The sequence below is a fragment of the Podarcis erhardii genome (assembly GCF_964252035.2).
Source record: "Podarcis erhardii genome assembly, chromosome: 14".
NCBI classification, from domain to species: Eukaryota; Metazoa; Chordata; class Lepidosauria; order Squamata; family Lacertidae; genus Podarcis; species Podarcis erhardii.
This window is the reverse complement of record NC_138503.1, coordinates 42,438,814-42,451,295: the sequence shown is the minus strand read 5'-3', so window position 1 is coordinate 42,451,295 and position 12,482 is coordinate 42,438,814. Positions and strand designations below refer to the sequence as shown.

The following is a 12,482-nucleotide window of genomic DNA, read 5'->3' as shown; positions in this document are numbered from 1 at the left end:
CCGGAAGTAACCCGTTCTGGTACTTCCGGGTTGGGCGCTGTGCGCAACCTGAAATCGCGTAACCCGAAGCATCTGTAACCTGAGGTATGACTGTATATTCTCGGGCATCCTTTGACACACACAAGGGCCAATACTATTGGGCCTTGCCGTTGCCTCATGTTAACGGAAATGCACCCAAGAATCCACCCCACCTCCACCTGATCTCTGCTCTGTGGCTGTACATGGCAGAGGAAGATCAGCAGGACCAAACCTTCCATCATTACAATCCTTTTCGCCGACAAAAAGCAAACAAACCCTGGCAACACTTTTGAAAAGCCACTGTTTTAAATAACGTGTGCGGGAATGGAGGAGGTTGGGGGGCGGGGGCGGGGGTGGGGAGAAGAGAGGAAACGGGACATAAACCAAGAAACATTTAGAAAATTATGCATAGGTATACCATTTTTATTTTAATACATCTCATTAGTTTGCATCCCACTAGGAGAAATTCCATACTTGTCTGTGTGTCCCGTTTCGCCATCGCTACAGCAGTCTTCTATATGGGTTATTGGTAAATGTAGTCCAAAAAAGGATAATAAAAAGCTAGGCAAAGAGTAAAAAGAAAGCTTAATAATAACTTTATGGTGTAAAAAACAAAAAAACAAAATAAACCAAAACATCCACTTAAGGCGCCCCAGAAGGATTTTTTTTTTTGTATAGACGTTAAAATACCGTCAAGCAAAATCGCACTGCTTCTATTAAGTGTCTGCTGTGGCATTTGATACATTCCTGCTCTTTTTTTTCTCTTTTTTTTTTGTATGTGTGCCTAAACTCCATCAGTGTCCATCCATCTTCATCAAGAATGCAGGCACATTTCTTGACAGAAACAAACAGAAAAGAAAGCACCATTGACTGCTCTTCTCAGAGGAAATCTGTTCTTCACTTAATTTAGCATTGTCTTTTGTCGTGTTGCCAGGGTACTTTTGGTATTCCTCTACCAATGCCATTTTGTTTTTCTTGAGTTGTCTTCTTGGGTTGTTGATGTTGTTTTGGACAGGGAAACTTCGTATTGTTTCATAGAGTGCTACAATACTTGCTTTGATGTCGTATTAAACAAATGTACATTGTCTCTTTCTTCTTGTGAAGTCTCTCTCTCTCTTTCTCTCTCTTTCGTTAAGACAATTTCCCCCCCAACGTAGGAGAATGAATGAAGTATACAGTCATTAAAGCACCATACACAGTAGGTTCAGGAATGTAACAAACAATGTACATCCATGTCCCAGAGAGAAATGTTTTCTAGCTTATTTTCACCTTACATCTGCAAAAGAGAAAAGGGATGGGGAGCACAAGGCAATTGTACGGTTAGAAGATTGAACTTCCTTCTTAAGATCATTTTTTTGGGGGGGACCCCCTCCTCATTCCTGACTAAAAAGTTACTTATGTGGCCTTTATATGACATAACAGGGGTATTGGGAGTGGCTTTCTCACACTTTAATTCAGGGGTTGCTAACTTGCGGCCTTACGGAGATGGTCAGCCTCCAATCGCAAGCCAGAATGGCCAACGGTCAGGGATGGTGCGAGATGGAGGCAAAATGGGGGGAGCAAGGGGCAGGAGGAGGCAGCTTACCACCCTTGCTTTTAAAAAAATTAGGCATTAAAATGCTAGCACCACAGGAGTTTTCCACACTCCATTCCCTGAATGGATATGGGAAGGACCCATGGGATTGGCTCCATCAGAAATGGAGCTGAACCTTTCAACATCTTGGCAGTGCCATGAGATGAATCATATTTATGTAGAATCACAGAGTCCCGTAACCTTGACACTATCAGCACCACACTCTAACCAACTGAGCTGTCCAATGGTCACAGAAAAGTGGTGCCCATGCCCCTTCTGGATGATGATGATGATCATCATCATCATCATTCAAGTTTATATACTGCCCTTCATCTGAGGATCTCAGGGCTATTCACAACATAAAAATACAGGATAAAAACACAAACTGTGCAGGGTTCCTAAATCCAGCCAAGAAACTACTCGCTGTTGTTCTCTTTTGACTGTGTTGCATGCTTAGATTTAACCTGCCCAAACCTTTGCTTATATAATACAGTTCCCACAAGTTCTGGGCTCACCTAGAAGACAGGACTTGCAGCAGACCAGAGAACTATCCTTAGCAATCCCCCCCCCCCCAGTAGTTCATAAAGACTATCCAGTTGACATAGAATACATTCGGTTCCTTTACACATATCATTTGCGCAGTGCGTTAAATAATTCAGCTTTTTCAGTGCAACACCCAGGAACTTTTGCCTTCATCTCGACTACGCTAAGGGAGATTTCTTGTATGGGGCATGCCTGGTGATGTAGATCTTCTTACAGCAAAACTCTACACCCTCGGTTCCTAATATATCCCTGAAGACTAGGGCCACGTTCAAATCTGGTGCAAGCCTGTTGGAAATAGGAATAGAAGTGGCAGGCCGTATTTTATTGATGGTGTGTGTTTGAGGGCCAGAATGTTTGAGGGCCAGTGTGGTGTAGTGATTAGAGTGCCAGACTTAAACCTGGGAGACCAGGGTTCAAATCCCCTCTTGGCCACGAAGGGTGACCTTGGGCCATTTGTTGCCTCTCAGCCTAACCTACCTCACAGGGTTGCTGTGGGGTTTAAGTGAGGAGAGGGAGAACTGTGTCCCCACCCCCTCAAGCTCCTTATAGAGAAGGGTGTTATATAAATGCAACAAATATCAAGCAAATAAGGATCCTTGTTCAATAACATTTCAGTATTATCACAGAACACCTGAACCACCCTTGGAAATCAACGGCAATTCAAAAATAGCAGGGAGCTGCAGATTGCAAGAGTTTAATATTAATCCCTCCAAAATTAAATTATGGAAAGGAAAGGAAAGAAAGGATGTGAGGTGCTTGCAGCAACAAGCATAGCTGTCAAGGGGAAAGAAACTCGTGAAAAGAATTATCTGAGCCAATCATTTCTGATTTCTTGGCTGCTCCACATGTAAAGATTTTTGAACAGTGATTAGGTGGGAGAGTGAGAATAGCTGATTATATTTTCAGTTGCTTGTGGTATTAAGGGTAGTTTCAGCAGACAGGTCCTACCTGGTCAGCGGCAGTATTTTTTTATGAGGGTTTTAACTTTTTTCTTTTCCGTTTTTTACCTTTCCCCCCAGGCCTTCCTGTTGACACAAGGGCAGGGATGGCGTAAAAAGAAGAAGAAGCAAACACCCAAAGGAAATGCATTTATTGATTTTAAAAAATTCAATCGTTTCCATTATTCCTTCTCCAAAAAAATAAAAGAACAGTAATTTGTTCCACCTGGTTAAGGTGTTTAGTTTTACCTCTCCAAGGTATTACCTGCCGGGTGCAGAAAATGCATAGCATTTGGGACAGGACCATTCAGATATCACATGAAACTGATGTAAAAAGAAGAGTGAGATCAAGACCACTCGTATCTCTTGCCCCCATACCATTTATGTACGAACCTGTACACTCCCAACTCCATCAGCCCCAATCAGCATGTCCGGTGGGGGGGAAAGGCACCATAACTGGACACAGCATTGGTTAACCCTGGGGTTACAGGCTCTGTAGCCGCAACTAGGTATCTTGGGGTACAGGTTCTTTCAAGCTCTATGCATATATTGCACGTGAGAGTAGGGCAAGTACCACAGCTCCACTCCCTCCTCTCTAAGTGTGTTCAGAATGATAACTGAACAGCCAAAGGAACACTGGAAGCTGTCTTAAATTGTATGAGTCAGGCCACTGGGGCTGTTTAGCTCAATAGTTGTCTACATTGACAGGTAGATGCTCTTCATGTTATCTGGCAGGGGGCAATTCTCAAAACTGCCTGGAGATGCCGGGGATGGAATGAAAAGACTCCATGACTGAAAAAATGGCCCTTTCCCATTAATCCTTACCATTACTCAAATTTGCCAGCAAAACAGCAGCAACAAGTGTGAGCCAAATCTAAAACAGTACTTGATTTTTAGAGATTTCTTTCGTAATCTGTCTGTTGCCCTTTCACCTCTGCTTATGCTATACAGTGGAACCTCGCAAGATGAAATTAATTCGTTCTGTGATTTTTTCGTCTTGCGAAGCACGGATTTTGGAAAAGCTTCAAAAATCACCAAAGTCTTCAAAAACCTCAAAAAAGGCTACCACACCGCGTGCTATGAGTTGCTCCTCGAAGTCAAGTCGCAACTGCACCCCCTGAATGCACGGTTTTAAGAAAAAGGAAACAAACTTGCAAGACAAAGGAAACAAACTTGCAAGACGTTTACGTCTTGCGAAGCAAGCCCATAGGGAAATTCGTCTTGCGAAGCAACTCAAAAAATGAAAAACTATTTCGTCTTGCGAGTTTTTCGTCTTACGAGGCATTCGTCTTGCGAGGTACCACTGTATAGTCATACCTCAGAAGTCGAACGGACTCCGTTCCAGAAGTCCATTCGACTTCCAAAATGTTCGGAAACCAAGGCGCGGCTCCTGCAGCCAATCAGAAGCCCTGTCAGACGTTCGGGTTCCAAAGAACGTTCACAAACCGGAACAACCACTTCCGGGTTTGTGGCGTTTGGTAGCCAAAACATTTGTCTCTCAAGGTGTACGACTTCCGAGGTATGACAGTACTCTGCTTTGCCCTTTATACAACTCGCCTAGTGATCGATCCCTTCCCTTAAAAAATAAATATTAAAAATTCTACAAGGGAGCTATTTAAAAATTAGATGGTCGTTGGCCGATGTCAACAAGTTTGTTACCTGTAATAGGGTAGTTTTGCATGTGCTGGCAGTGAAAAATCACACTGGCTGCCAAGGGAATTTTTAATTTGTTTAATTGATAAGAGGATCTCGACAAGGTAAAAAAGCAAAAACAAAAAAACCCCAACAACCCACATTTCTGAACATTTGCGTGTTACCTTCCTCTGGGTGTTTTGTGAATTATATTGTAGCGGCCATTAGCTATAAACAATGCAAATCTGACTGACTGCATCCTCCTGATATAAAGCGAGCACAAGGCATGGATTCCTGGCCACTACACCTGGCTGTGTTGCCTAGAGGAAGGGGAGGACTTCAAAGTTAACTAAGGAGACTCGCCACACTCCCTCTCTGAAGGCCTTTCATCACTTTACGAAGAGCTTAGGCATTTGGTCTGCCCAGATGATAATTTTAGCTCTCCTAGCATGTGAATCCTCGGTTTTAAGTTACAGCGTTGTAGCCAGCTAAGTAACACACACACAGTGGCCAATCGAGATGAATTTAAATCCACTGATTTCAGTGGGTCTACTCTAAGTAAGATTTAATTGGCCACAACCCAAAATCTGCCACCTATTGCTGCTTTTCATCGCCAAATTTGTGTTTTATTGTACTGTTTTCCAATACTGCGCTGCAAGTCGCCTTGAACGTTTTATCAGAAAGGAGTGATATAAGAATATTCAAGTAAACGAGTAAAGCACAGTTCCAAATGCTGTGATTGGAACTTCTCGCCACCACCTGTTCTCCTCTCCAGGTTTTAAGTGCTTGAGGCCCCTCCCCGCTCCCCAGAGAACCTCAAGAACCACATTGTACCCAGACGTTCCAGCTTAAATTAAAGCCCATCCCCACCCGAATGTCAACATACCCGTTTCTTCTTCTCGAAAATCTGAATTAGAATTTGACGACGTACAGGTGCATTCCATATGCTCTTCTAGCTTCACCAGGACTTCTTTTAATTTTGGCTTTTTTCTAACATATTCCACTTTTGCCACCTGCATTAGAAACATACAGGCGTTAAAGGCTTGTTAATGCATTAGGTCAGCAAAGAACAAAGTTTCAAGTGTCCAGTTACGCAAGACCATCCCAATCCTGCTAGGAGAGGGGGTCATTTGCATGTACACACACACAGAAGCAAGTGTCCTAGACAGGCATCCTTTTAGCTGGATGAGGAATAGCACAAACGTCACCGGCAGTGACTCCTCTGCTCGAGTTGAGAGCTACTGCAGAGCTTCCAGGGTATGGTTTTAAAAAGCAGAGACAAGCCAAATGCGAATCAGGGTATATTGGTTTGCTAGAGGGTTTGCAGAAGACCACTAAGGATTTCTGGCTGCTAATTTTTAAACAATTATCGGCAACGAAAAGACCTCTCCATACACACACACAAAGAAACACACACACAAAGAAAAATAATGGGCTGTTAGAATCTCTGTTCTGCACCATCTCAGATGTAGATTTGCACAGGCAAGCAAGTTCTGTACCTGACACCTGGGGTTGGGAGATGCAACTGGCTCTGTCCCATAAGCCAGCATGTTGGGTCTGGCTCCTTGAACCACTGTTTTGCCGCTGGCTCCTGCTGGTGAGCCTTGGGTGTTCTAGCGCAAACCCATGAAGATCTTGCAAGTTTGACATCTGCCCACACCTGGCTTCAAGGCACATGGCTCAGCAACCTTCCTGAAGTGAAGGAAATCCGGATGCTGTCGTTGCCTGCTAAAGCGACCACCTGGGAACCCTACAAATACTGCCTTGGGCTCAAATTATAGAAGGCAGGCCGGATGTAAATTTAATAAATAAAATTGGCAACGGTACAGGGGAGCTGTTCAGGAACCGGATTTGGGCCTCATCGTCACTCGGCTCTCCCTGCCAAATTGGCACTGCGGCCGATTTTCTGACAGGGTATGTACGCAGCTGGACTGAGGTTTGTGGGTGTTTTTGTGCATCCCGTTCTGCAGCAGAAAAGCATTGTTACTTCCAAGCGGGGAGAAGTTTGAGGTGTAGTGCTGCCGAATGGGTTTTGCTTCTTTTGAAAAGGGGTCAAAAGCTTACGGGGTCTTTGTAATAGCTGCTTTCTTTACAAATATATACAAGCCAAGCATGAGTACAGACAGACAGACTTTCCTACTGCAAGGAGTATAAGGGCCTCAAGAGGTTACTGGGCACCTCTGGCCAGCAACTCCAGCTGGAAACCTTCTGACTTTTGTCTCCAAAAACCTGCTGTTCCTCAAATCTAAATCTGTCTGCCTGTGCCATTCCTACAGGTGAACTGTCCATTCAAACAGGTCCAGCATCATCTCAGGAAGATTGGGGGGGGGTGGCTACAGCGTTTGGGGCAGCAAAGAGAGGTGATGGGTTGGGATGCTGCGTTTTGTGCCACGTGGGACCTATCCTGCACCCTGTGCCCTAGTTTAGTGTCCTCAGGTACAGTGGAGGTTCCTGCCCTGTAGCCAGGCATAAAGTAAGGTTTGACTTCCAGGCCAGTTAACTTCTGTACAGTGATACCTTGGTTCTCCAGCACCTTGGTACTCAAACAACTTGGAACCCAAACACTGCAAACCCAGAAGTAAGTGTTCCAGTTTGCAAACCCTTTTCAGAAGCTGAATGAGCTCCGTTTTGAGTGTTATGCTGGGGTCTGTTTTTGCTATTTATTTTGTGTTTATGTTTTTGCGACTCTTTTTGTTTTTGTGACTGTGTGGAACCCAGTTCAGCTACTGATTGATCAATTGATTGTGTGACTGGAGTACATTGTTTATTGCTTTCATTTTATGGATCAATAGTCTCGTTAGGTAGTAAAATTCATGTTAAATTGCTGTTTTAGGGTTTGTTTTTAAAAGTCTGCACCAGATTAATCCATTTTGCATTACTTTCCATGGGAAAGTGTGCCTTGGTTTGGGAACGGACTTCTGGAACGGATTATGTTTGAGAACCAAGGTACCACTGTACATGGAATTGGGGGTGCCCATCTCTGGCCCCATCTACACTATCAAAACACTATGATACCACTTTTAGAGACACAGCTTCCCACGAAGAATCTTGGGAAATGGAGTTCGTTAAGGGTGCTGAGAGTTGCTAAGAGACCCCCCGTTTCCCTCACAGAGGTACAGTTCCCAGAATTCCATGGGAAGAGGAGTTGATTGTTACACAGCTCTGAAATTTTTGAGGGGAATAGGGGTATCCTAGCAACTCTCAGCATCCTTAACAAACTCCATTTCCCAGGATTCTTTGGGGAAGCCATTGCTCTTTAAAGTGGTACCACAGTGCTTTTAATGCATAGTGCAGATGGGGCCTTTCTCTCAGGCAGCAAAAGGCCTTGAAGATGGCTCCGCAGTCAGGAAACATCCACAAATATTGAATAATATTTAAGGAGTGGGTGTCCCCTCCCCAAAATCCCACACTTTAGTGTATTCATTCATTGATTTATTTTGCACATTTAGACCATCTTTCATCCTGAAGGGTCTCAGAGCATTGAACGGTTCAGATGAAACCATGGCAATAGTCTCATTCACAGTAATCAGATCGTAAACACCCAACGGTATTTACATTCCTATTTTATTGCTTAAGGTAAAAAGAAAGAAAGAAAGAATTGCTAAAGGTCTTATTCTCTGGGCCTCAGTGGTTTAGATTTCTGCTGTCTTTCCAAGAGGTAAGAATAAAATATTGTTGGCTTCCCATCTACCAAGTTTCAAGCGAGTCTACATTTCGGGACCTTCCGTTATAAGGAACGGTGGTGGCTTCTTCGTTTGTTTCCAAAAAAAAAAAAAAGTATAAAACACACTCAAACAGGCACGCCTGCCAAAATACCCCAGATGCAAAAGCAGGACATTTTAAAACAAGCAAGCCCACAAGGGAAGTCATGCTATGCTGGGAACCCAGGTCTGAGTAGTATTTGGCCAGGAGCCACTCATATTATAAATGCTTGTCCAACTATCTTGGATAACTTCCGGCTGATGAAAGATGCTGCCTTCCTTTTCGAGAAGAATTTCACCTACTCCCTTGGCAGGAGGGAAGCCGGAGTCTATTGCTCTCACGCAGGCAAGGGCTCCTCCTCTTGCTATTAGAGCTCGAGAGCCCTTCCCCTCTGGCTTGTTCCTCTTCCTTTGCCAACAAAAGCCCTGCTGGTATGCAAACCCCCTTTGATCATTTCTGCCAGCCCATATTACAAAGCAGCAAAACGTCAACAAAAGTCTCCCAAACCCCTGTTTCGGTTTGAAAGATCTCTGTCTCGGGCAGCTATTATTATTACATTGTCATCATCGACTGCAGCTACTACCACAACTATTAATATTTAACACTGATAAAGCACCTGATTTATTTTTATTTTTTAAGTACTGTGGTATTAAAAGACAAGACAGCCCACAGGATCACTAAACAGAGGCAATGAAAAAGGAATGAGGGTAGGGGGAGAGGAGAGCCAACATTAGCACAGCTGCTCCTTCATGGCCAAGTTGGTCTCCCCTTTCCCATGATATTTTGCTCTGAGGTGCAGCCTTGGCACCCTGGCTGATGGCAGAGGCCAGTGTGTGTCTCCCTGTAGTCCTGCCACCCTCTGATAACTGGCAGAGAGGGGGTTAATTTAAAAAATGTTGCCTCTACGCCTCTGGATTCAAATTCTCTCCACTTATCAGAAGAAGAAGAATAGTTTGGATTTGATATCCCGCTTTATCACTACCCGAAGGAGTCTCAAAGCAGCTAACATTCTTCTTTTCCCTTCCTCCCCCACAACAAACACTCTGTGAGGTGAGTGGGGCTGAGAGACTTCAGAGAAGTGTGACTAGCCCAAGGTCACCCAGCAGCTGCATGTGGAGGAGTGGAGACACGAACCCGGTTCACCAGATTACTAATCTACCGCTCCTAACCACTACACCACACTGGCACCAGCACTGAACTATCTAATCCTAGGCTTGCTGTGACATCAGAGCAGGCAAGCCAATGGCACAGAGAGGCATTGCTTTTGCCTGCAAAGCCTCACTGTGGCCTCAGAGTATCCAGCAGCACCCAAAGAAGTGGGGCGAAGAGAAACCAGCAAAGAACATTTTATGAAAGGACAAAAATACAGCCCGTCATGTTAACAGGGCTTCCCCACAAGAGCTGGAAGGATCTTAAAGGCCATCTCGCCCAAACCTCCTACCCAAAAGACAAGACTCACAGATCAACCAATCTGGCATATCCAGGAAGTCCATTTCCAACTGAACTTGGAGAAGGGGTGTATGTGGAGAATGAAAGACAACAAAGTCCCAGGGCGAGTTATGAGCCTATCAAGCTAATTCCTGGTATCTGTGGACTACAAGGCACTAAAAATAAGAACAAGAGTCCTGCTAGATCAGACCAAAGGTTTATCTAGTCCAACATCCTGTTTCCCACAGTGGATAATCAGATACCTCTGGGAAGCCCAAGGGCAGGAATCCTCTGTTGTTGTTCCCCAGAGACTGCTACTCAGAGGCACGCTGCCATCCATCGTAGCCATCAAGATTTGCAATCAGACAAAGTCACAGGACAATTTGTAGGTCTTTCAGGCACTCTCATTTTGCCCCAGGGACTGAGGGGACTGAGGACAATGTCAACCCAAATCTAGTCCTTTGGCTGTCAAGAGACTTCGGTAACATGGATTGACTGTGCAACCTTACAACCAGCAGTTTTTTGAAGTTCATTTGTTCCATATTTTAAAGCGAACAACAGGTAAATAAGCAGGTTGTGGAAGTGATTTATGTCCTGCATATTCTAGATTTTCTGTTTATATTTTTTGCACTGACACAGCAAAAAACTCTTCCAAGGAACAAAAAACAGGACTGTCCTGTAAGAAGAGAGTTGTCAGAGCACCCAGGGGAGCAGGGTCTGACGAAGTATACAGCTGCACACATGCTCAACAGCTAGAACATGCTATTCATCTGAGTTGAGAAGCACATTGCATTATTGCTTTGAGAGCACATGATGAGTCCAGCTTCCTATAGCCCAGTTTTCCATCTAGCCACCAACCCTCGGTATTGTCTGCATTGCCTCGCACCAGATGTCCAAGATCTCAGGTGAAGTCTTTTCCAGCCTGGCTACCAGAAATCATTTGGTGCTCTCCAACTATTGGTAATGGTGGCTGAGTCTAATTGGTGTTGAAGCCCAACAGCATCTGGGAAGCCATAAATCCCATATCCCTGTTCTACATGCAAGGCATGAGCCCTGCTGAGCCCTTCTACTTCCTGTACCAAAGCATGATATTTCCACTAATCCAAAATCTCTATGGAATTAATTCATAGTACCCAAAATATTTTTTTTTCATTAGTACGTAAGAGTTACTATGTCAAGGCATCTGAAGGACAGGGGGGAAAGCTCCCTAAATTTATTTCTTAGAGGTTCAAGCAAGTTGAAATACTTTATTGTCACTTGTACAACTTCTATACAGTGAGATGACACAATTTATCACAGATAAATAAGATAAATAATTAGAAGTTATCGCAGATGCTTTGGGAGGTGAAGATCTTTCTAGGGTTAGCACTGGCCACCGTTTTTTTGTCCACAGACGTCATGTCTGAAACGTTCGCATTTGCAACATTTTCCAAGGCTGACAGTTTTCCACCAAGATAGATTTACAGCAGGCTACGACTCGTAAGAATGCTTTGCTTGAAAGGTCACCCATGGGTTGAAGCAATACGCTCCGAGCCTCCTCTGGCATGGTCTAAATTCTAACCAAGTGCAAAGTTTGAAGGAAAACGTATGGCAAATCTGAGTCACCCGGCATCAAAGGATGACTAAGCCGGTCGCATTCACAACAACAAAACACAGATTAAGACCTTTGTAATCAAAGATACAGACAAGAACGCCAGCAATAATGGAACAACTTTCATATTGGCTGCACTTATTTCAGACATTGGAATGAATCAGCAATGGGGAAAATTACATGTGTCAGAAATAAACTGTAATCAAAAAAAAAAAAAAAAAATCCCCAGCGCAGATAAACTATAAACCAAGAGCACACGTACTCCTCAAGCTAAGCATACTATACACGTATGATAACAAAGTGTTTGGGGATTCCGTAATGATAGTACTGAGTCAATTAGCAGGTACAGTCAACTCTATAAATGTTTGACCCGAGTAATGTCTCACAACAAATGTAACTGATCTGTAGAAAACACAACCTGAAAAAAGAGACAATGAACGTGCTTTTGTAAACTAAGAAAACCTTTAATAAAAATTATTTTAAAAGCAAACAAACAAGGGGCACAGGAACACAGCTGTCTTACATGTAGTCAGTCCATTGTTCCACCTAGCTCAGTACTGTCTACACTGGCTGGCAGCAGCAGCTTTCCAGGATTTCATGCACAGTATCTCTCCCAGCCCCACCTGGAGATGACAGGGGTTGAACCCGGGGAACTTCTGCATGCAAAGCAAATACTCTGACATTGAGCTACACAGACATGCTCGGCTTCCAGGTATTCCACTTCAGGTGGTGGATCGATGGTCACCTCGGCATCGAATGATTGCCCTGTCCTCCAAAAAAGTCAGCATAGTAAACCACCCAACATTGTGCCAATATGGTGGCATCTAGTGTTGATCTCGATTCTTTCATGCTCCAAGACACCAAAAGCCAAAACTTGTCCTCTCTTTGCTCGGCCACTGCCCATCCTAGTTCTTGCCATTGGCTTCTCACAAAGCTTGCCTTTTTGTTCTCAAAAATTTTCTTGTATGCTGCTCTGCTCCTTCCCGTGTTTTCCTTGTTGATTTCAGAAGGTTTTCCCCGATAGATTCTAATAGCCCTTAGCAGATCTCTCTCTACA

The 12,482-nt window shown here is 44.0% G+C and overlaps 1 protein-coding gene across 2 annotated transcripts in view; it reads right to left on the bottom strand.

Moving 5' to 3' along the window:
- Positions 1 to 420: 420 nt before the first annotated feature.
- The window catches only part of PDGFA (platelet derived growth factor subunit A), a 61,155-nt gene continuing 49,093 nt past the window's right edge, over positions 421 to 12,482 (bottom strand). The window contains exons 5-7 of one of the 2 annotated variants that reach the window (XM_081840106.1): positions 5,591 to 5,717; positions 3,083 to 3,159; positions 421 to 1,294 (exon numbers count right to left, since the gene is read on the bottom strand). In XM_081840106.1, coding sequence (XP_081696232.1) covers positions 3,104 to 3,159; positions 5,591 to 5,717 — 183 coding nt within the window. In that variant the 3' untranslated portion in view covers positions 421 to 1,294; positions 3,083 to 3,103. The remainder of the gene's footprint in view (positions 1,295 to 3,082; positions 3,160 to 5,590; positions 5,718 to 12,482) is intronic. The other variant, XM_081840107.1, reaches the window with a different exon arrangement.